General features: G+C 42.4%; 2 protein-coding genes across 2 annotated transcripts; both read left to right on the forward strand.

Moving 5' to 3' along the window:
• Window positions 1–175: 175 nt before the first annotated feature.
• Window positions 176–2904, forward strand: mEFG1 (mitochondrial translation elongation factor G 1). Its single transcript, XM_001356366.4, has 3 exons — window positions 176–388; window positions 492–2512; window positions 2579–2904. Exons 1-3 carry the CDS (start codon window positions 320–322, stop codon window positions 2721–2723), a joined length of 2235 nt encoding a protein of 744 aa, XP_001356402.1. The 5' UTR covers window positions 176–319; the 3' UTR covers window positions 2724–2904.
• A 975-nt stretch (window positions 2905–3879) lies between these two features.
• On the forward strand, window positions 3880–23240 carry LOC4817199 (uncharacterized). The gene is given in 6 exon segments (XM_001356367.4): window positions 3880–5281; window positions 17535–17665; window positions 17744–17854; window positions 18960–19124; window positions 19204–19358; window positions 19426–23240. Coding segments are annotated over 6 exon segments (3204 nt in total). The 5' UTR covers window positions 3880–5078; the 3' UTR covers window positions 21865–23240.
• Window positions 23241–24437: the final 1197 nt, after the last annotated feature.

Here is a 24437-nt window from a genome sequence, read left to right on the forward strand (position 1 = left end):
AGTCCGCCTGAAAACAGGAGCCTGCTTGAATACGGTGCTATGGTGAAGCTACATTTTCAAGGCGCTTTCCCTGTCGTCCTCTTTCATTCACACTATGAAACTTATTTTAAATTTCAATAAATGTCTAAAATCGAAGATTTAGAGCATAAAAGCGAGGTTAAAATAAAATATTTGAATTGCGCGCCCTCTATGTCATTGTGCGACACTACGAAATCGTGTTATTGTCGCTTTGCAACACCGTCAGCTGTTTTGCTTGCTGTTCTGTCTAGCGCGTGTTTTTTACTTAGATTCCGTATTTATTAATTAAAAACTTAGTAAAATGTCTTTGATAACGCGTGTACTGCAGGGTAATCTGACGCGCAAAAATGCACTGCAGACGTTGACTCGGGTAAGAGGCCTTAACAGGGTAGAACTTCTCCAGCCCAGTTTGCCGACTGTTATGTAATTTGATTGTTGTAGGAATTCGTTTTAGTTAAGTTATTTTCCCCCAGTGCGGCTACAGCTCGCATGCCAAGTTTGCAGAGCACCGGCCCATCGAAAAGATCCGCAATATAGGAATCTCGGCACACATAGACAGCGGGAAGACGACGTTGACGGAGCGAATCCTCTTCTACACCGGGCGCATTGCGGAGATGCACGAGGTGCGAGGCAAGGACAATGTGGGCGCCACCATGGACAGCATGGAGCTGGAGCGACAGCGTGGGATCACCATCCAGTCGGCGGCCACCTACACAATGTGGAAGGACACGAATGTAAATATCATCGACACGCCCGGGCATGTGGACTTTACGGTGGAGGTGGAGCGTGCACTGCGTGTGCTTGATGGCGCTGTCCTCGTCCTCTGCGCCGTGGGGGGAGTTCAGAGTCAGACGCTGACAGTCAACAGACAAATGAAGCGCTACAATGTTCCTTGTTTGGCATTCATCAATAAGCTGGATCGCTTGGGATCGAATCCCTATCGCGTGCTCTCTCAAATGCGCTCCAAAATGAACCACAATGCTGCCTTTATCCAACTCCCAATTGGTGTGGAGAGCAACTGCAAGGGCCTGGTGGATTTGGTAAGAGAGCAAGCCATCTACTTTGAAGGAGAAAACGGAATGGACGTTCGGCTGGACGAGATCCCGCAGGATATGCGTGTGGAGAGCCAGGAGAGGCGACAGGAGCTCATTGAGCATCTGTCCAATGCGGATGAGACTTTTGGTGAATTCTTCCTCGAGGAGAAACCCTTTTCGGAGGCCGATCTCAGGGCTGCCCTAAGGAGGACCTGCATCAATCGAACATTTACGCCCGTTCTGGTAGGAACGGCTTTGAAAAACAAGGGCGTTCAACCTCTGCTCGATGCTGTCATCGATTACCTGCCCAATCCCGGAGAAGTGGAGAATCTGGGATTCATCGAACGGGAGGGCAAGGATCCCGAGAAGATTGTCCTCAATCCAGCACGCGATGGCAAGGATCCATTTGTGGGTCTAGCCTTCAAGCTGGAGGCTGGACGCTTCGGTCAGTTGACGTACCTTCGCTGCTACCAGGGCGTTCTCCGCAAGGGCGACAATATCTTTAATGCCCGCACGAATAAGAAGGTGAGGATTGCCCGCCTCGTGCGTCTGCACTCCAGCCAAATGGAAGACGTCAATGAGGTCTACGCTGGGGATATTTTTGCCCTGTTTGGAGTGGACTGCGCCTCCGGTGATACCTTCACTACGAATCCCAAGAACAACCTTGCCATGGAGTCGATCTTTGTGCCGGAGCCCGTCGTTTCAATGGCCATCAAGCCAAACAACACCAAGGATCGGGATAACTTCTCCAAGGCCATTGCCAGATTCACCAAAGAGGATCCAACCTTCCACTTTTTCTTTGACAATGATGTAAAGGAAACGCTTGTATCGGGAATGGGGGAACTTCACCTGGAGATCTATGCCCAGCGAATGGAGCGGGAATACGGCTGTCCCGTGACGCTTGGCAAGCCAAAGGTGGCCTTCCGCGAGACCCTCGTCGGCCCCTGCGAATTCGATTACCTGCACAAGAAGCAATCTGGAGGATCGGGTCAGTATGCTCGCATCATTGGCGTGATGGAGCCACTGCCGCCAAATCAGAACACGCTCCTGGAGTTCGTGGACGAGACGGTGGGCACCAATGTGCCCAAGCAGTTTGTCCCTGGCGTGGAGAAGGGCTACCGGGAGATGGCCGAACGAGGCATGCTCTCCGGACACAGATTGTCGGGCATTAAGTTCCGCCTGCAGGACGGTGGCCATCACATTGTGGATTCCAGTGAGCTGGCTTTCATGCTGGCCGCCCACGGAGCCATCAAGGAGGTCTTCCAGAATGGCAGCTGGCAGATCCTCGAGCCCATTATGATGGTCGAGGTGACGGCACCCGAGGAATTTCAGGGTGCCGTCATGGGTCATCTGAGCAAGCGTCATGGCATCATCACAGGAACCGAGGGAACGGAAGGATGGTTCACGGTCTACGCAGAGGTGCCTCTGAACGACATGTTCGGCTACGCGGGAGAATTGAGGTAAGTGGGAGAGCCTTGACCACTTAAGAGTACGAAAAAGCTTCTCTAATCTATTTCATTCCACAGATCTAGCACCCAAGGAAAAGGAGAGTTCACGATGGAGTACTCCCGATACTCTCCCTGCCTGCCTGATGTCCAGGACCAGATTGTGCGGCAATATCAGGAAACCCAAGGAGCTTCCCAACCTGACAAAAAGAAAAAGAAGAACTAACTCAGAGCTTAGCACTAGTAAAGTCATATTTTTAAGCAGCAAACACTACCATCTCCCCCAAATCGTCGTGTCATTAAGCCAGCTCTATCCTTAGTTAAATTTCGATTCAGTTTTTACTGTGATAATCACTCCATGTACAGTCCTTTTTGTATATTAAAGTTGACTACAAAATACAAACATATTGGCACATTGTCGTTTTTCTCCGGATGGTTGATAGGATTAGAAACTAAACAAGATGGTTTTCAAACTATTTCCACACTCACAAGTGTTTGTGTGGTTATTATTCGAAATCGAGTCTCAGTGAGATACAAAAAAATCTTTTAAAATTTCCACAGTATCATCGGTTAAGTCATTAAGAAATGGTTGCGTCCGTAGCAGGGACGACTTGGGTATTAGGAGGGATCAGGGATCTATGAATATTTTGGAAGTGGAAAATTCAAGAGTTGAGAGCGCGCCATTCTGTTTTTGTTCCTATGAAAAAGTTTCCTTTCACGAAGTGAACCACAAAACTAGTTCCGATACTTTTTATTCAAAGATAAAATCTAGAAGAGATGTCATAGTTTAAGCTAAAAAAAAAGCTGAATATGCTTACTTACGTTTTACCATTGAATACCCTAGGGTATTATACATCTGATATCATTGTATCATCTGGGGCTCCAATGACGGCATACACTAGTCAGCTATCTCAACTTTGCAATCTGTGGAAAAGACATGATGAATTAAATTGCAGAGCAGCTTGGAAAGCACCATTTGTTACAGTACTTAAAGAAAATAGGGTATACAAATGTCCAAACATAGCTTAAACCGGTTGACCAACAACAATTACGCAGCATTCCTTGCATACTTACGTTTTTTGCTTTCAAACTCAACAACGGAACACAAAAATGAGCACGACACGCTCAAAATCGCATGATGAAAATATACAAGGTATGGACAACAGACAAAAACAGACAGGGAAATTTTCAAAGGGGCTACGAACCTTACCTCGCCGTGTTTCGTCATCAAGGTATGTTAGGCGAATGGGGTGAATTTTACGTTGCATGCTCTGCATTTTCTGGGACGTTTTGCCTGTTGTACATACCCTATTTTTCCTCAGCTATTTCCCATGGGGGAAATTTTATAAACTTCCCGCCATGGTATGTTATGCAAAAGGGGTGCCTTTTACATAGCATTCGTTGCATTTTCTGGGCCGTGTTGCCTGTTGTCTATACCTTCTTTTTCACAGAAATTTCCAAGCGGGCGGATTTTAATGAAACGGCCTTGCAGCCCAAAACAAACGCAAAAGAAACAAACACAAAAGGCACAAACACAATTCGGAAGTTTTACTCGACGGGTCGTCGCGCGGATGGTCGCAAGCAGAAAATGCAAACAGAGGCGAAATAAAGGAAAATATATAGTCGAGGAGGGTGGCAAATGCGATAATGCGACGAGACAACAATTATACGTGGACCGTGCAGCAAAACTATAGCTTTTAATAGTTTTCCGGATCGACAAAGAGCAGCGGCAGCAACCACAACAAGATCTAGCTTGATTAAATTAACCCGGAAAATGCAATCAAGCCAAGGGGAAAGAGAAAGCAACGTAAATCTGCTGGACTATAGGGTATGCGATAAACCAAAGATGTCATGGAAATGGAGCGATTTCTGCTAGGCCCTCTGCTTTTCCTGTCTAGTGAAAGGTGTGCGCAGGAAAATTGCTGACAATTCACAAAAACCAAAAATTTCGGGAGGAGAGCGTGCGGGCGGAGTGGAGCGGAGCGGAGGCGTTCATTTCGGGAAAATTCAATACAAAAACGCGGAAAGCAAAAGAAAAACAAAAACTGCAAAAATAACAACAACAAAATAAAGAGTGACAGACAGAGAGCAAAGAAATATCTGTCGAAAGCAAGAAAGGCAAAAGCAAAAGCAGCTGTGTTTCGTGTACCTGTGCACAGTCCATGTGTGTGCGTGCGTGTTCGCGTTCGTGTGCGAGAGCAGCAGAAGATCAGCAGAAGAGCACCGAAGAATCAACAACAAAAGAGGCGGCGAGAGGTTGTCTCTCCATCTCTGTCCCTCCTTCGAGGACTTCCTCTCTTTTCTTCCTTCGAGGATAGGATCCTCTGCCGACAGCATTATAATGCCTACAACAGCATCCCTACAAACCGAAACGACTACTTCCAGAGGCCGGCTTTTAAGCAACAAATATAAAAGCAACCAACACTAGTCAACATAAATCCACACCAAACAACTCCTCGACCACAAAAAAGGGAAAACATATCCGTCAAAACACACACAAAACAAACCAGGAATAAAATAACTATATCCTAAGTAAATTAGAAAGAAATCCAACTGAATTTTAAGTAAAATCAATTAAAAAATGGATTGGATAATCAATGATGAGATGGGCCTGACGGTCGGCCATGTGGTGGGCTGGGCCGCCGCCTCAGCGATGGTCATTGGCGGCGTTATACCGTATGTACCGCAGTACATAGAGATCAAGAAGACACAGGATGCGGAGGGCTTCTCATTGTACGTCTGCCTGGCCTTGCTGATAGCGAATTCGCTGAGAATACTATTTTGGTGAGTGAAAATCAAAGAAATCTCTATGGAGATCCTAAGTGCAGGCACAGCATAGAGCCCACTTTTATCTGCTTAAGCCTTTCTCCAGTGCAACTAAACTCTCATCTTTTTGCACCTATGTATGTAGGTATTCCAAAAGGTTGTATGACTAATCCGCCATATTCTTTAAGCACCCCATATCTGTGCCGTCTTATCTTGGGCGGGAGCAATACAAAACGCTTCGCTTATCGTCTGGAATGCTCTCATGGTTGTTCCATAACTGGCATTTTATAGCCAGCCCAGACCCCTACCATATCTGGCTGTGTCATGATTTCTGGTCGATTTCATACACCCCATAGATTGTTTCGCGTCCACATTGTCCGAGGGTTTTGGACTCCACTCATTTATCTTTATTGAGTCTGCGATTTGATACATCATTCGAGGGCTATATGCCTGTCCCCGGCCCTCCCCGCATAATACCATATCGATTAGCTCTATTTTTGCTCACTTTTATTACAATTATTTGTCCATTTATCAGTTGAGCTCATGATGATTGGTGGGTAAAATGAATTCGGATTGTGGGTTTATTTAGTATGGAAAAGACTATAATTTAGCTCTATACACATTTCTACTATCTACTAAAGTCACAATTTATTTATAACCAAATCGAATGGCAGAAGATATGGCGAATTATGATGTTAATTATTTGATAATGGAACTTAAAAATTCGAAAGAATATCATTAAACCTTCTCTAAAACTGTAGTAGGAGACATTCAATCCGCCCACTTGGATGAAAGACACATATGAAGAACTTAATCCAATGAGCCTTAGTAGAACTTGAATTATAATACATTTTCCGATCGGTTTTAGCTTCACCCCAACATCTTCTCGCAATGCACAAAATATTTACAATTTCCTATAAAACCGCCAAACGGGAAATACCCCAACAATGCATATATTTATCTTCTTTAAGAGTTGATTCATCGCTCGGATACACAAAGGCAAGAAATATATAAATCAAAATTAATAACACAAATTGTTAATTCAATTTGAATGAGTGTGCAAAATAGCATTCCAAATGTCGCAATGCCCCACAACACGAACCAATGAACCAAAAGATGCCTGCCCCATTGAAACCAGTTGAAACCGCCTTTTAGGTGAAAGAATACGTACTTATTAAATTCTGATTGATTATGTTTTTAAAGACACTTCATTATGTAAATCGCACTCGATTTTACGTTTTTTAAGGCTATCAAGTGATTGCCTTTGACTGCGACTGCGACTGCGACGGCGACCAGGGTCAACCAGTTTTGCTAAGCTGATTTCTGTTGCTGTTGCTGGTGCTGTTTATCTACCTCCCCCTTGGAAAACCGCATCAATTATGAGTAGTGGTAGTTGTCTAAGGCCTGCTCTGACTACTTCCTCACGTCACTCGCGGCTCAACAATCTATAAATTATTGAAAAGAAAAGTAAAAAATGTATTGTACAAAGCAACTGGTGTCCCTCGTGGACGACGACGTCAATTTGTCTGGTGCCTGCCTCTTGTGGCAATCAATAAATTAATTATTTAGCTAGAAAACTGTTGCCCCCGGCAAGTACTTCAAATGAATCAGCTGTTCGGCATTCTGCAACGCACCAATGCCACCAAAGGCGCAGCGAACAATGTTGGTTGTAGTAGGTATTGTTACATATTTGTACCCTGTAATCGGGTTGGGGGTATGATGTTCCTTACATGAGACTGTAGGGAACGACGATTGTTTAGGCTCAACCTACCATCTTCTTACCCCACTATACCCCAAATTTTTACCAATGTTTCGCAGCCTCTTTATCTGTTTAAATACCTGAAATGTTGTGGTATTCTTAATTATAGGGATATAGAGTAGATATTTGGTAGATTACTATATGTGACTACTGTCTATCTATCTACCAAAAATCATCTAGAAATACGAAAAAGATAGTGCTCAGAACTCTTGGGTGTTTTCTTGCTTTTAAATTCCCTCCTCACAATTCCGAGTGCGGGGTATCCCATAGTCGGTATATAGCCTACAGTTGTAACGTTTTACTTGTTTTATATATAGAGCGAAACGTTTGTATATATATATATATGTTTGTACGTTTATGTAGGATACGTTGAGGGGAGGCGGTGGTTTTTTTTGTCACGCGATTGCATTAGCCGCCCAGAGCGACATGAATTTCTCTGGCGATCTATACGGCGGAGGGAGCAGAGTGGGATCAAAGTTTAGTAACTTTTTTAAAACCCCTCTCTAGAATAATAGTGTAGCGAAAAATAGATATACCCGTTGATTGCAATTGTACTCGCACGAGTATGGGGGAAGTGCTTTCAGCAATTAAGCATTTCCTTCAGTTTTCTATTTTTTCTTACCGACTCGAAATAATTATCATTAGTTCCACCCACGCGGACAGACAGATAGATTTCTAAGCCTCTGTGCTAAAATTTAACTGGCAGTTTATTGAAAATACAAAACAAAACACGAACCTCAAAGCACTTTAACTATTTTCAGCAACAACAAATTGCCGGAATAACTATTCGCCTCGAATGGCAATTGCAATTAATTATTAAATGTGCAAAGAAATATGTATAAATTATAAAGCACATACTATATTATATGTAGATACGAGGCTATTACAGGCGGGCATACAGTGGGGAATACTTACCAACAAAAGATACACTTACAGATCAAGATACAGAACAAAGTGATTCTCAGAACTTCTCGTAAGCGTATGACACATTTAGAGTCTTGCATATTTAACAATGATTTATTCCACAAATTTCCATTTTCTGATTTCATTTGTATTTGTGGTTGATATTTATTGTAGTAGCAACAACCATATGTTTCGACCAACAATAACTCGTTGGAATCCAGTATTTCAACGGGTGGATAGATGAGCTCATTGCCTGAAAACTTATAAACACTTATTCATAATTTTGAGTGCTGGAAAATAGTGAGCGAATATGTTTTTCCGGCAAACGCTTCAGACGATAAGATTCGGAGAACGGAAGAGTATGTAGTCTCAAGTGGTAACTGAAGATAACTCTGCTCTTAACTGTGATTGAATTATTCACAAAAAAAAAGTTACGTGTTGTATCAATGGGTAGAATAAGTGTTGAGAATGTCACTAGGAATACCTTGTTTTCTGTTCTTGTTACCATTTATATCTTTCTATCAAGAACATACAGTCATAGTGTTGGTACATTTATCTACCAATTAGGTTTTATTCATTATATTCTAGCTTCTTACCACAAAAATCTATCCACCTGTCATCACGTAACCCAAATACCCAGAATTTTCAAAGAAGTTAATCACAAAACTACGCAAAAAGTACGCGTTGTTTCTGGTTTCTGACCCATTCATATTGTGTATACACTCGAATATACTATATAGCTTATATAAATATTCGCCCACAGGCGGAATCAGATTTCCAAAAAGGTTCCCAAAAAACGTATGACTCAATCACTATGGATCGGGCGGTCCAGTCCGTCTCCGGTCAGTGGGCCGTGACAGAAACACTACGAAAAACTGAATAATAATTTACACATACGAATATGCAATATACATATATAGTACGGATATAGACATACATATGTATATCTGTTTGGGTTGTCAGTCATTTCTATATTTGTAACTTTTCATTCCAACAATTGCTCAAATATTTACACAATTTGTCGGCAGTTCAAGGGACAGGGAGAGGGATAGGGAGGCACTTTGACTGCCACTTAACACTTAACAAATTATCCACAAAAATTAAGGCCCTCACACCCGTTGACTGTAATTAAAATTGTACGACTACTCGTTAAGTTTGCAATACATATATGTACCATTTTCTATATATTACGCTTAAATTGTTACAAAACTTTGTGCCAGGCATATTAAGTATTTTCGCATTTTGCCAACTTTCCATTTTACAACTTCATTTTGAGTACACTTTTCGCTTTTGCTGTCGGGAGGGGAAAAAGTGAAGGGTTAGGGCGAGAGAGAACTTTTGGGCTGAGGCCATGCCGGTGGGTCATTGAACCTAATATTTTCAGGCTCACAAAAAGTTGAAGCAATCATCCGTAGGAAACGTAACCTGATGGAAACCCGGTCTTCACTAATGGGATTCTTGAGTCTTCAAGTTTTGCGGGAAGTGCTGTTGTTCTTACAAGTTATAATTATCAAAGTTTCGCTTTGATTTATGAAATATGAAATGCATCTGTGCTGGGAACTCTTTTTGAATTCTGTAGATGAAATTAATGGATTATTATAGAGCCAACGATGGCAAGCTACTAAAGGAAGACTTTAGCTATAAGTGAATCTATACTAAAACATTTAAGAAACTTTTATCAAATACGAATCAATTCGAAAAGGAACTCGAATGAATTTCGATTGAATTTGTGCTCTCATGTGATACAAATTTCAAATTTCGCTTCCGCATTCGTCTCTTAAAAGACTCTGTCTTTCGAGCATGCCTTTCCCTCAGTTTCATTTAAAATGATTCATTCTATCAAATATTGAATGCATTCTATAAATTGCCAAAAACGATATACACTGCGTGTACTGTAACCTATAAGAGTTTACGAATATTTACCTCAACCATTGCACAACGCAACACACTTTGGCAAACACTTCTCAACACTCAAGTTCTTATCAAATCTGTAAAATATTTCGTAAAAGAAACACATGATGTTTGTTAATTATTTTGAAACGGATGGAGTATTTCTGTTGATGTATTTCCTCTAATGATAAGTCCTGTACCTCTATAGCACCACATCTACTGTGGGTATTGTAGGGTGTATTGTGTACTGCCATTGTCCATATCAGTGTAATGACACTTCTCCATGCAATCTAGTTTGCTGATATCGCTCCTCATTCTCATTCCACTTTATGATGTTTGTGTTCGTGGAAGAGCTTGTTCTTATCGGCCGTAAAGTTCCCTATAGAACAATTGAGGGACTGTGGATGGATGTCTGAGGGGAAAGATAACTCACAAGTCGCGCCATCAGTATCGCTTAGGCGGTGTCTACTCCAAAGTCAATTAATTTATTTGCGTAAAAACTTATCAAATCATACGTAATACAGCTATATGCCTGCAAATATAATAGAGTTTTAATAGAGCCCATATGATATGATTGAATATCTTTGAATGTCTCATGAATTTCGTTGCGTTTTGGTTCCAATCTTATCTGAAATTCCCCGATTTCATTCACAATTATTTATATCAGCTTCTGGCCAACTTTCATTCTGGATTTATTTATTATTAAAATGTACACTTACCGGAACGACAGGACCGAAAAGAAACCATTTCCAGAAGCTAACAAACTTTGTTTGTCGTTCTTTTTGGCTGAAGGTCAAGGCTGATGTGGTGGGTGGATGGGTGTTAGAGTATAAGAGAGAGGCTTATTCCAATTAAGTTTTTCTCCTGAAAATATTGCTGACCAACAGACCGACCCACCGACCGACCGACCTTGTGTGTACGGCCCATAAATGTTTACGGTTTTTGGTCTCCCTCTGATGATGATGTTGTTTGTTATTGTTGTTGCTTATTTTCGCATCGCATGTAAATTAGCCTTTTAGAAATTTTCGGAACCGGTTCCAGATGATAATGATGATGAAGGGGGGTTCTTTCTGGTTTTCGCTGTTTTACTTATTATATTTTTTCTTTTTTCGATTTGCTTATAAACGACATTGCACTTGACTTTGTCGATGAAGCGGTTTGAATGTTGTTCGAATGCTTGCAAAATAAATTAATATGCAGGTTGAAGATATCTAAAGTGAAAGATTTATACACTAAGGTTTAGATTTTGAATAGGTAAAAACGGTAGAGTATTTGATGATACTCTGCCACAAACTGTTATACTGGTATCTTTACGCGTTTGCTATAAACAAATGTTTTAAATAAAATAATAACAATAACATACGATTGTTAGAAAATGAAATAAAATAGAGACAAACATGCAGACATATTGAAAAAATAACACCGATGGAGTTATATGAACAAAGGTTCATCCAACCATCAAAATCAATGAATTTCCTCTGTGTCCTAAACACTGATACGACATAGACGTACATGGATGATTAAAGCAAACTCTCACTCTGAGATGAAATTTAATATTCCGTAGGTTTACGCCTTACGTCGCCGCACACAAAGATGATAATCTCTCAGTCCATTCCCGGGCACTACTTTGTGGGACAAAAATCTATTCTAATTGAGAAATTGAAATCTTTGTCTGTTGGCTTCGTGCAAACATTTGCGTCAGCCAACGTCTACGAACACATTTCGCATGCAAAGAAGCCACATGCCACATGGAAACATGGAAGAGGGGCCAACCACAGTGATTGTCCATTCACCATTCCGCCATCAGACCCCGGAGCCCAGACCTGGCCGTAAACACTGCGCCCCCAGTGTCGATGGATGTCCAACCGATGGATTGACGGCATGTGCTGTGCACTGCGCTGTTTAGACTTTTCGATTAGTTGGGTTTCGTAGTTGTTCTGTTTCTGTTTTTTGTTTTATGCGATGGCTAGCAAATTACAAATCTGTTGAGACCTTAAAATCGTTAAAAACAAAGCCAAGTAATCGCAGAAGGGCAACGCCACAACGTGACCTTAAGAGGGATCGAAAGGGGTCCCCCGAAGGGACCTGGTTTTGGTTTGGCATTAAAATTCAATTAGAGCAATGTCTCGGGCATAAGGAACCACACAAAAACGGCAGGTTAAAATTGCGGAGTGTGTTTTGTCGCCGCTCTCTCGATTTTAATTTTGTGGCTGTCCTTTCCACACCTGTGACACAACTTTAGGGGATTGTCCCGCTCAGCACGAAACATGGCGTGAAGGCAGGTTTCCCTTACTGCTTTTCCACTGCTTTTCCTTTTTAATTACGCAAACATCTTGAAAGAAGAAAGAGAGAGGGGAGTACAGCGAGGAGTGGGAGATAAGAGTGTTCCCCGAACTGACCTCCAACGATCGCCGCACCCTGGCTATCGCGCTATCAGTCGGGTGGCACTCGCATTAAAAGCAACAAAAAATACTTTGGCCTCCAATGAAAGGCGATTGAGATAATGCCAATCGGCTTAAGGCACAGAACGAGAGCCGCCGCAAGTAATACTCGCTTCTAATGGCTGCTCGAGAAACTATGTAATTTCGATGATAACCCCAAGGGTCACACATCAGTCACTCGTGCAACCAGAGCCAAACGGAAACTGATAATTGGCTCAATTAAATAGGTAGTTTGGATGAGCTCATAATACGTATAGTATGGGGAGAATATATGGGGAGAGTATATTCTATATTTTCAAACATTTCCCATACAAATAATTTCAAAAGTATATTTGCTCGTAAAGTATTATGCTGCTTTTAAATATGTTAGTTGTTATACAGGCCAATAAATGACATTACAGCCTGTAAAATGCTTAGACAAAATATAGTTATACTAAGGAATATTTTGGACAACGAGAACGCTTCAAACCAGATAACAAACAGGGATTTTCCATCAGTGAAAGACCTGTTTTTCTTTCCCCTAATGTTTGTATAGCAGTTGTATGATATCTTAGTATAACAGTTTCAAATTAATGTGCTTGTTTCCAAAGTATGTATAACAGAAGTTAAGCAACACATTTTATTACAGAACGGAACGTCTTTATTATCACCATCTAAAACACTGTAGCCCTGTATCTTTTACCTCAACTCTTATCCTAAATATCCTTTTAAAATCTTTCACGAACTCCAACAATTCATGGAACCAACCAATTTTGGCATTTGAGCCTTGGTGGCATCTGTGAACAGCTTGTCCCTCACCTCAATCCCCACAGCTGACTGCTTTTTACCCCAAAAACAACTTGACTTTGAAAAGCGTTCAATCTCCAAACAATTCGTCCAAAGTAAGAAAAACTCTCAATAAAAAGTTGAAAACGCATTATCACGCTTCAGACCCCCGCGTAGTATAACAGCTGTGCACGCCGCAACGGCATTGGACCACAATGTACATATGTATGTATTTGGGAAAGCCTTTAAGAGGAGAGGCATGACTTGGCAGGGCCTTTGATAAGCATGTGAGGAATGGAATCAAGTGAATACCCAAAGTTGCAGCTACTTTGTATGGCATTGCGGTAGGTCTAAGCTAGGCGAAACGAAACGGAAATTCAAATCAGGAAACGACCAACTGTATCTTGCTGAACTCTTGCCGAATTCTGTCTTCTATCTGCATGGGCATAAATATTCCGATATAGCTCCGTTCATATCTGGCATCAAGTTGGTAATGAATTTCCTGCTCATATGCAAATCACATTGTATCGTCTGCCCTTCTGCGAGTATATTTCTGCCCTATATGTACATATATATGTATATTTGGCCCCCTCTTAATTTTCTTCTTTTTGCTACTCTTTTATATGACTTGCTCTCTGTTTGCTCTCTTCCGCTATCGCTTCTGGCTTTTGGGGCCTCTTTTCTGGAGGCGTACATTGAAGTGTCTCCGCACACGCTCGCACACTTCATGGTGTTGGTGTTGGTGTTGTTGCCACGCCACGCATTCATAGAGGGGGTCGTCGCACATCTGCATATGTATTGTTTGCTTTTTGGTTGTGGTTTTTATGGGCTTAGCGCCACATGTGGGTGTGTGGGTGTGTGGGTGGATGCCGGTCTTGTCGTATTAATTTTCATTGAGCAAATCAAATGATGAAATAAAATGTTGATTTTATTATTTTTGCTGAGGTGGCTCTTTTTGGGGAGTGTTTTGTATAACAGAATCTATTTTGATGAATGATGAAATGAATACAAATTGTGAATGTATAACTGATTGTAAGACAATTTCGTACTTGTATAACAGCTTTGAATATAATTTAGATAAATATAAATAAATCTTGAACTTATGATTTTAGTCTTGTCTAACAGTTTTGAATTTCTCTTTTGATATAGAGCTAGATATAGAGTTAGATATTGAGCTAGAAATATGCTTCTGTGTAACAGTTTTTATAACTGTGATAATATTACTTTAGTGTCAGCTTCGTATCACAGTTAATTTGCCTTGATTAAGCGATAAGATTACGATTTATTACAGATAATTTAGCTTATACTTATGTATGTACATACATATACGTATGATTGTCAATGCATAAAATGTTAGATTACTCAGTATAACAGATTATAACAGATTTTGTATGTCAATCTCTGGTTTTCTTGAGCAGAGCGAATATGGTTCGTATTCTGCAAAAAGTTGCCATATTACGAATTCCCCTCGACTTGTATAACAGTTTTATTATCGATTGAAAGTGTGCCCACAACTCTGCTTCTTACAGCACAACAGTTAGCTAATTTATGCAAAATCCGTGCTAAAACTTAACACAGTTTCGATTCACAGTTCATTGGCGATTGTCAGCCCCATCCGTGCTCCAGTTCGGCATCGTTTTATCCTTAGGAAGGTCATTCGAGCGGCTTAGCGACAGCGAGAACAACTAAATCCATCAGATCGACCCAGTTTATGGGGGGGAGGGGGAAAGCTGGCCGCCCCACAATCAACATCGGCACAGCAGTCCGTCTATTTATTCATCCATTCAGACTCTGGCGCCTCTATGGGCAATGGGAAATTATGCTATGGTTTTTTCCTTTATGCCGGTTACTTACAGCCGGCACGGCACGGCAGCTCATCAGGCGACTTGTTTACACAATTCTCATGCGAGGAGAGGACCACACAAAAGTAGACACAAAAGTGTTCCGACTAGTTCCGAAATAAGCGGAACATACACGAGTACGCGGCTTGAGTGCAGGACTTATCGTACGAGCACTTGAGGAGGACTTGTGTCCATGGCAAGAGTGCGCCTTGGCGCCTTGGCAGTTAAAATCCAAATGAAATTTGTGTTGAGCGCAAATGTGTTAACCTTGGGTGTAACACATGGCATAAACACACACACCCACTCTCCTAACCCTGGAAATGGCATACACCACACATGTTTTAGCCAAGAGAAACCTCTACCTCTGCAGTCTATACACTCTACCCCATAGACCGGACCCCACAGCGCTCAGACAAAAGCCACACACTTGGTTAAACATTGTGTTGAAGGCGACACAAAATTTTAATTATGTCTACAGAGAGACCAAGCAGTAGCAGGAGGAGGAGGGGGGAAGGGGGGTACTGACCCGGAAAGAATAGAGCCAACAAATTTGTACAACAGTTAACAAATTGGTAGTGTAGTGCCCAGAGCCCGGAGCCCAGAACCACCTAATTCTATCAATAAAACTTTCATCAAGCTTAAGTGACATTTTTCGGAAAAGCCTCCCACTTTTCTATTTAGTTAAATCGTTGCTGCTATTTGAACAAATTGCCATTGAAAATGAGCCTGAATGCCAGGTGGGGGAAGAGGGGGAAACGAGTAGGTAGGTGGGAAATTGTTGTTTGCATTATGGTGCCTCGCGGGGCTCGTGCACGTATACAATTTTATCGATTTTGTACGACATATTTTACACGTTGAAGCGTGCAAAATGTTAAGCGTGTTGGGGAGGGGAAAGCAGTGGCGGGTGCAGTGCAGTGCAGAGGGTCGGGTCGGTTCGGGGTCGGTCGTGGACGGTGTGTTTTTGCCAATTTAAAAGACAAAAGCCAAACTTGTCGCCTTCATGGAGAGTCGAGAGTGCAGAACGGAGGGTGGGCTTAAAGCAGGGAGCTGGAGCTGGAGCTAAAGTCAAGTGCCGACCGACTAGTACAAATTGAAATGTTTGCATAGGGAATGTTAACATTGCAGCAAATTACAGCTATTATACAAACACAACGGAATACGTACTTTCGCATGGTGGAGAAAAAAAGAAAGTATGCAAAGAATTTATGAGTTTTTTGTTAAATGTTATGTTGTACTTCAGAGCCAGAAACCTCTGTAGCCTCGAAGGAAAGCACTTTGATAGCATTTTAATAGATTAATTAGAAGTCCACCTCTGCATCATTCATGCTGTGGAGTGGCTTCTGACTGGATTCTAAAGGCTAAGAATATCCCGAATACGTTGTTACTCAGAAATACGATAACTATACCTACTAAATGGCCCTAATCTGCTGTAATACATTCATCTGTAGCCATGCTTTTATGCTTATTCAATTGTACAACCAATTTAATCATTTTGCATGTCATTTAAACACATTTTGTGATGTTGATGATGATTCAGCTGTAGCGTCATGGAATGTGAATGGCAATGGCTGGATGGATGGGAGTGCCTTTGGCTTTGGCTTTGGCTTTCGCTGTGGCTGTGGCTACGGCACAACTTGTAATTCAATTTCCCTGCCAAAGGCGTAAACATGCCATTTCCCCCCATGCCCCATGCCCACTGGAATGGATGGCTGTCCGTCTGCTTCATTTGCTTTCGCTATCTGGCAATCGGAAGTAACGCGGAAATGTATGCTATCTGCTGAATGCGATTGCCAGTGACAGTGACAGTGACAGCTGTGGCTGCTTTCAGTATAGCACAATATATAACCCCCACACACAAGTCCAACAAATTGTCGCATTTGCTTTTAATAACTATTCTCTGAGGTCATTCACGGACCTCTATCCAAATAACATCCAAACAATATCCAAACAATATCCAAACAAATCCCAACAAATCTGAAGGCTTCCACGCGGACTACACTGATTGTGGTATGTGTTCGCTCGGCTTTTGTTTGGTCCTTTGCCAAATGCTTAACACGTTCTACGTTGCAGATTGGGTGGCTCTCTGCTGTCCGAGCTCTGGACCCTTTTTTGCGGCCACTTGGCATCTGTCAGATTTATGACAGACTCGCTTGACACAACGGCCTTTGAAATGCCCCCACTCTACTGAGTTAAATATACACTTTAATGTTCTCTTAGGTCCCATAATCGATTTTGTTCATGAGTAGATTATGTTGCTCTGGTTTCAGGGTACATCAATCACTTGTTGGTGGTGGTGGGACCCACCCAAAGCACCTGTCAATTAGTACTTAACATGAGCATACACTGTGCAGCATAGTTTGGGCATGACAGAGTCTAGTAAATGCTTTTTGAATTTCGAGGAGAGTCCAACAACAAGAAAAACACTTATCTGCTAGACTCTAGTCGGGCAGCAAATTGCCACGTCATGCACACAACATGCATTTTGTTTTATGATTCTCGTGAATTCTCTTACGTAAACCTGGAAGCAGGAAAATCTGGCAGTTTTGCTTCGCTTATGAATGTTGGCGAACAAAGTCTTGTGTAACCTGAACTCCCGGCAAATCATACCTTGAGTGCAATCAACGTCAATTTTAAAACCATACCATATTAACCTTTGGCCTTTTATTTTACAGGTTCTCCAGCCGCTACGAGCTTCCATTGCTGGTGCAGAGCGTTGTCATGAATGTCACCATGTTCCTAATGATCCATCTGTGCGTGAAGGTGAAGCGAGTCGGTGCCAATAACCGGGAGCATGCACTGCGAGGTGGGTCCCACAGAGTCCATAGATGGAAAACCATAGATGCGATAACTTGCTTCCCTTTTTGCTTTCTTTCCTTTGCAGGTGATGAACTGCATTTGCCCAAAGTGATGACAGATGCGGATGCGAGTGTCAGCGCATCCACCAGTGCGGCTGGCGGCCTCAAGCGAGCCCGTTCCAGGCATTATTTGAACGGTGAGTCAATTGCAGCAGCGCTTCCAAAGAGCTGCCAATTGAAAAGTTTTCACACAATTGACGGGCAAATTTCCGGCCGTCTTCAATGCTGGTGTCACGCTTGGGGGGCACGAAGCTCTGTCAGGCAGAGCTACGTTGGAAAGGCCATTAAGGAAGAAACTGCAGAGAAGCCCAACCTTGTTTCTATTTTTATCATAATTTATCTTTATGAACCTTTACTTTACGTTTTCTCTCCGGCATTACTCGTGATTCGTATCTGTAAATAGAAAATAAAACCAAGAAAACTGGGTTAAAAGAAGGAGAGCTGGAGGTCTGGGGAGTAGGTTGATCAATGGACAACCCACCCACACATAATACATACATATGTACATACATACAGCCATACATCTATAGACACGAGCTAATTATATTGGCACGCCTTGGGCTTCTCTTCTTTGTTGAACGTTCCTTCTGTTGTACGCTATCGTAAATTGTGGCGCCTAAAAGCAGGAAAAAGATAATGAAAATTGATTTCCAACTGGAATTGCTACTCGCTCTACCCTTCGCTCAGCGCAGCGCAGCGCAGCTGGCCATCGTCTGACATTGAGCGATTTATAGAGCATTAAACTGGTTGGGTCATAACCTTTTCCATATAAAATCAATCTGTATAAAAGTACAAAAATGTAACAAGTTGGGTTTTTTTGTTCTATAAAACAAAAGGGTTGTTTTTTGGATTTTGGGTATAGTTTAGTGTGGTATAACAGTTAGTATAAGAGTAGTTTAAAAAACATTTCAAAGGTTTCTTAAAGTCTTACAACATATTCTGGAAGGGTCACGTAGAATTTGTATGCGTAAGTCAGTTTGTATAACAGATTTGAAAAGTATAACAGTTTTTGAAATAAAGTTAAGCACTTGTCTAACCATCTCTCATTTTTGGTCTTTATAAGTATGTATATAGAAATGTGTAACAGTAGATTAATAGGGATATAGTTTGTATAACAGTACTATGAGAGTTCCTATAACAAATAATAAAACACTCATACTTTAAATTCTTTGAATTTCTTAGAAATGCTCTTTAATACATGTATAAAAGTTATGTATAACACCTTTAAATGTTCAATTGCAGATTTAGACCTGAAATTCTTTTGGAACTGGACAGACTTTCAATCGTATCTGGACTTTATGCTGTTCGTGTGGGCCCTGGGCGCCGTCATTACATTTGTAATGCTCTCTGTTCACTGGTTCATGGAGTCCATGGGCTTTGTGGCCGTCTTTACAGAGGCCATGCTGGGTAAGTCCATCGACCAGCCAGTCGACACACAATCGTTGTGCTGATTTGTTCTGTTTGTTCTGTTGATTTCTCTGTGCAGGAGCGCCGCAATTTCTGCGCAACTTTAAGAATAAATCAACATATGGAATGAGCATACACATGGTGATCATGTGGACGCTCGGTGATATGTTTAAGACTGGTTATTTTATTGTTAGGAAAGCACCATCGCAATTCTGGATCTGTGGCATGCTGCAGGTAAATATTAATCGAACTGCTTCCATCTACAATATAAAGGATTTGTCATTTCGTTTGGTCTTTGCAGGTCAGCTTGGATATAGCCATATTGTCACAGGTCTGGTTTTATCGCAAGAATTCCAAGCCGCGCGACTTGCGGCGCGGCGATTAGCAGTTTGCCCCCGAAGAACAACCACAGCACCACGACCTGCACATATCCCATTCCGAGGAGCATCAGCTCTCCCTGCCCGTCACCCATAGTAGCAGCGGGGACGATCACCTACTCACCGCCCGTGCCGATGACGAGCATTTCAAGGTGCTCGACTTTGGCCAGTGCCACGATAATCGTGCCTTCCAATACCACAACAACAACAAGCTGCTGCCACGACCCGGCGGCAGTGGCAAGAGCAAGGACGACAGCAGCATAGCCGCCGCCCTGGAGGTGGTAATCGTTCATTCAACGACCAATGCCGGCAAGGATGTCCGGGTGATTGGCGGCCACGAGCCGAGTCTGCACAGTAGCTGTTGTCGTCACGGCCATGCGGCCAGGAAGCGTCACAATGCCACACAGACGACCGCCAACGCCGCCGCCACCACCAGCACAGCGCAGGAGGGGCAGCTGGAGGGCAGCTGCTGTTGTGTCATCACCACGCATCATCACCACTGCCACTGCAGCAGCCATCGTCGGCATCAGCACAACAGCCATCGTAGTCATCATTGTCAGCCACATCATTCGCACCATCATCATCATCACGGCCATCGCCATTGCAATCACAATCATAATCACAATCACAATGATTTTGGAGGCGGCGGGACAAAGAGACGAGCACTGCTTCGTCAGCAACGACACCGTCATCATCAGCAGCAGCAGCAGAATAATCCGATTCATCGACAGTCCGCCAAGCAGAGTCCGCGCTTAGAGAACCAATCCAAGCTTCCAGTCAATAACAAGTCTTCCCTGGACTCGAGCGATGAGGTGATGCATCATCAGGCCATTGCCATTGAGATCGATGCCGCAACCATGACCGAAGGCGACGAGGATGAGGAGGAGAACAACAGCAGCACCGCCACCTCCAACTTCCCCTATAAGGTAGCCAGCGAGGGTGTCATTCCCATTATAATGGCTCCCCTTCGAGAGCAGACGCGCCACCGTCGTCGAGGGTCTCTGAACTCCAATACCACCATTGATACCGATGAGCTCTCCCACGATGAAGATGATGTCGAGGATGACGGCGACGATGATGATGATGATGATGATGTAAGGATAGGTCAAGAACATCTGCCTGAAGATGAGGCACAGTTGCAGCCACCGATAAACACGGCCAGCTCCAGCAGCACCACCCGAGCGACTCCTGCATCGGCGCCCGCACGCAACGAGTGTGTGCGGATCAAGAGGAAACGTTTCATGCCCGAAGCTGGCCAGGATTGCTGCAGCAGCTGCTCCAGCTGCAGTTGTGATCGCGGACAGTCGAGTTCCTGCAGCAGTCTTGATGAGGATATCAATGCCCACGAGATGACGGTCGCCGTGGAGTGCCATCAGTGCAACCAGCAGGCAGGAGTAAGCAGGCGAAGCAGCTTCTGCTCTTGCCACACTACAAGCTGCTGCTGCGGCTCCTGTTCCCAGGAGGAGGCGGTCTATGCGGGCGATGACGACGATGACGACGACGACGATGATGAGACCACAGGCCAGAGGGAGAGCTTCTGCACGGCTGCCGATCACACCATTATGAGCACACCCACACAGGATGGAGAGGAGCCACACAGCAGTACCCTCACGCCGCTGAGCACGCAGAGATCCTCCCTTCTAGATCTGGCAGAGCACACGATGCGCAGTGATGGCGCACCCGGTACGCAGACAGATGCGGATGCCTCCTCGCTCAGCCAGTCGGCCGAATACTTCTCGCTCTCCTCCAATGCGGGTCCACTCCAAAGTCTATCAAAGGATACCGACAAGAAGGAGCAGCAGCAGTCACCAGAGCCACAGCTCCAGACACCGCCACCGCCGCCAGGGTGCAAACACTCGAGAAAGCATAGTCGAGGTCATCAGAAACGCAGCTCCTCGCCGCTGGACAGCCAGTTATGACGAAGTGTCTCGCTGGTCGCTTGGCCAGCCATAGATGTGAATGCGTTACTGCAGCAGACCATACGGAAGTCCGCCGTGCTGCAGGAGACGCCCGTACGAAGGAAGCCGCCCAAAGCCACAGCCCATGGCACCACCACTGTCCAGGGAAAGCCACTAGCTGGAGCCCCAGGCAGCAATGACAGCTCCACAGCCACGCTGACGCCCAGCATCATTACGATCCAGGCCAAGTATTCCGGACCGGGACCAGGATCTGGAGTGGGATCGGGATCTGGACTGGTGAATGCTGTGACCAGCATTTGTGGCAGCAATGGGTGCAGCACTACCACCTACACCACCATTTCGGCGGGTGGTGGCTCCTCAAAACGCAAGTACTCGCCAGTGCCGGCCACAGATGCCTTCCAGTGCGATGCACTGCAGCGGAGCTCGACCGAGATCATCTTATAACTCATACATACCTCTAAGCTCCCCTGTTAACTAGCTCTTATACAGTACAGTACCGCTGTATAACAGTTGTTGGGATCAGGGGCAGGGCAAATCATTTACTAGGGATTCATGTGCAAAGAAACCAATTTCGTGGATATATTCGTTCCCAAAAGCTGTTCAATTTGTTGTTATTCGGGGGTGCCCAAATTCAATTTACAATTAAATTAATTCATAAACAAAATGCAATGTACATTTCTTTTGTGTTAGATACGTCGGAAAAACTGTTTTAGCCTATACATAAACTATAGTTTCTATGTGAATTTAATCGGTTTCAGCTGGTGGGGAAGAAAGGGACCAACAAGCCAACAAGATATCCAACATTTTCGCAGGAAAAATATTCAACATATCCACTCATTGACCGACTTCCGGGCCTTGCCATACCTTCTTCCCCCAGCTCGGGCCTCTCGTACCGTACCTTGTTTAAATCATCATTTGATAGTTAATTCATTTAATAGCCTCGTAAGATTGTATGATTTCTAGAATTTGTATAAGCTAAAATCAACCTTTAATCTCGATATTATAGGTACATTAAAGAACATTAGTTTTATAATTTCCTAGCAGAATTTATTACAATTTATCTTAGTTAAGATCCTGAAACGAAAATAAAACGAAACAACACCAAAAACACACACAAAATTATAATTTGCTTTTTTATTTGATTATTTTTAATTCGATTTAGAGCAATTATATATCCGATTAGCCTATCAGCCTATTAGCACCTTACTATATAAAGTTTATAGAGTGTTATATGCTATTCTATTAATAGAGACGAGACGACGTAACGCAGCCAAATATCTTCCTTGCAATATTGAGATTCCGTTGAAAACGTAACACACAATTTAAATATGAAAATCAAATTTATTTCTAAGCCTCATTAAACTGTATTCAAAGTGCTTGAGAATATTTAAGAAATATTTAAAAAATAAATTAAATAATTATAGCCATTAAGGCGATGCAAATTTGTTGATTAGTGCGTAGCAGCCATTTTTGATTGTTTGATTGCCTAGTGTGTACGTGTACGTATGATAATCACTGTATGTTGCAGCAGCGCAGTATTTTATTCTTTGTGGAGCAAAATATCCATCAATTTCCACTCCACTCCAATTGTAACGAATTACTTATTAAAGATGAAAAAGATGAACAAAAATGGTAACAGAAATACTCATACTCAATAATGAAAACTGTTATAAGATGCATTTCAATACTATAATCTTTTTTCATAACTGAAAACAAAATTTTACATATATGTAGTACACATATAAATATTACACAGATATACATATATAAACATACATATTCCTAAGTCAAATCCATGAAAAGCAATAAAATGCATACAACAAATTGAATTTCGATAATAATCATCACTACTTGTTTATAACTAAAATGCGTCATGCGCTGAAGAATTTACTTTATTGGTGTAATAGACATTTCTCAGACAAAATAAACTTGAATTATATGATAAAAAAAAAACAAAACCCCTTTAGGCCATACTATACTGGTTGCTCATTCATCTAGAGTCAGATTAAAGTACCCTTAAGAATCTTAAAAGCAGACTCCCGTGATCATCCACTTATTTTCCACGCCCCATACAGTATACTGTATGGTTTGTGATGGTGCCAAGCTGCAAGCATCCATTCCACCAGACCCGGCCCCCGCACTGTTTACTCCATTTATGTACTTATTTTTAGCCAGAAGCACTGAAATAGTTTTTTCATCGAGGAGGATATCACTTGGCTAAATTTTAAAGACACTCCCAAAATAACTTCTACGCCCCGAAGTTGAAAATAAACAAGGATGTGGATGAGGAGGCTAATGTTTTCGAAAGAGAGTCGAAGTGGGACGGCGTCGAAAGCATGCCTACCACAACTGCTGAAAAAGAGGAAGAAGATAACCAATTGAATGAGGATGCCATCCAGTACATATCTGGATATACATATAATCAAAAGATTTTTACTAGACGATATCGAAAAAGATAATCAAAAGCTATCTTACATTGATATGGTGTCACGTGGCGACCTGACCAAAGCTGAGAGGATTTCATATTTCATATAGCCCGCATCCAATAGATGAACTTGTCGGAATAGCCTCCTTCTATACAAATGTAAGTCATTAATAAACAATTTTAATAGATTGCATTTAAATCCTTTTCGCTCATTCACCTTCAAAAAATTTGTATTTGGCGCGCACCACTCGTATCCACTCGTATAACCGAACTTGAATCGGGTAAGGATCTCCTTTAACCGGTTAACAACAATGATTCTCATTCCATACTTTTAAATTAAGGGCTTAAATTACTAGTTAGGGTGATATGCCCAATTATTGTGGAATATTAGCACGACAGATCCGTACATTCTGTCGCGGCCGTTTCCTGCCATCATGCTATTCAGCATGTTATTCACTTTAAATACTATTAAAATTGGTACTGATAAGTTAGTTTAAATATGTACTTGATATACACCACATATAATATATCCATATAAACTTAGTTTTTTTAAATATACCGCCAAACTACGAACCGTTTTGAATATAGAACT

This window comes from Drosophila pseudoobscura, chromosome 4 (assembly GCF_009870125.1).
Source record: "Drosophila pseudoobscura strain MV-25-SWS-2005 chromosome 4, UCI_Dpse_MV25, whole genome shotgun sequence".
Classification (NCBI taxonomy): Eukaryota; Metazoa; Arthropoda; class Insecta; order Diptera; family Drosophilidae; genus Drosophila; species Drosophila pseudoobscura.

Excerpts from the sequence above, each read along its gene's own strand:
- mEFG1 (XM_001356366.4), top strand. The coding sequence starts at position 320 with ATGTCTTTGATAACGCGTGTACTGCAGGGTAATCTGACGCGCAAAAAT. Across the intron at positions 389-491 it reads CACTGCAGACGTTGACTCGG|TGCGGCTACAGCTCGCATGC; the intron begins GTAAGAGGCCTT and ends ATTTTCCCCCAG. Across the intron at positions 2,513-2,578 it reads GGCTACGCGGGAGAATTGAG|ATCTAGCACCCAAGGAAAAG; the intron begins GTAAGTGGGAGA and ends TTCATTCCACAG.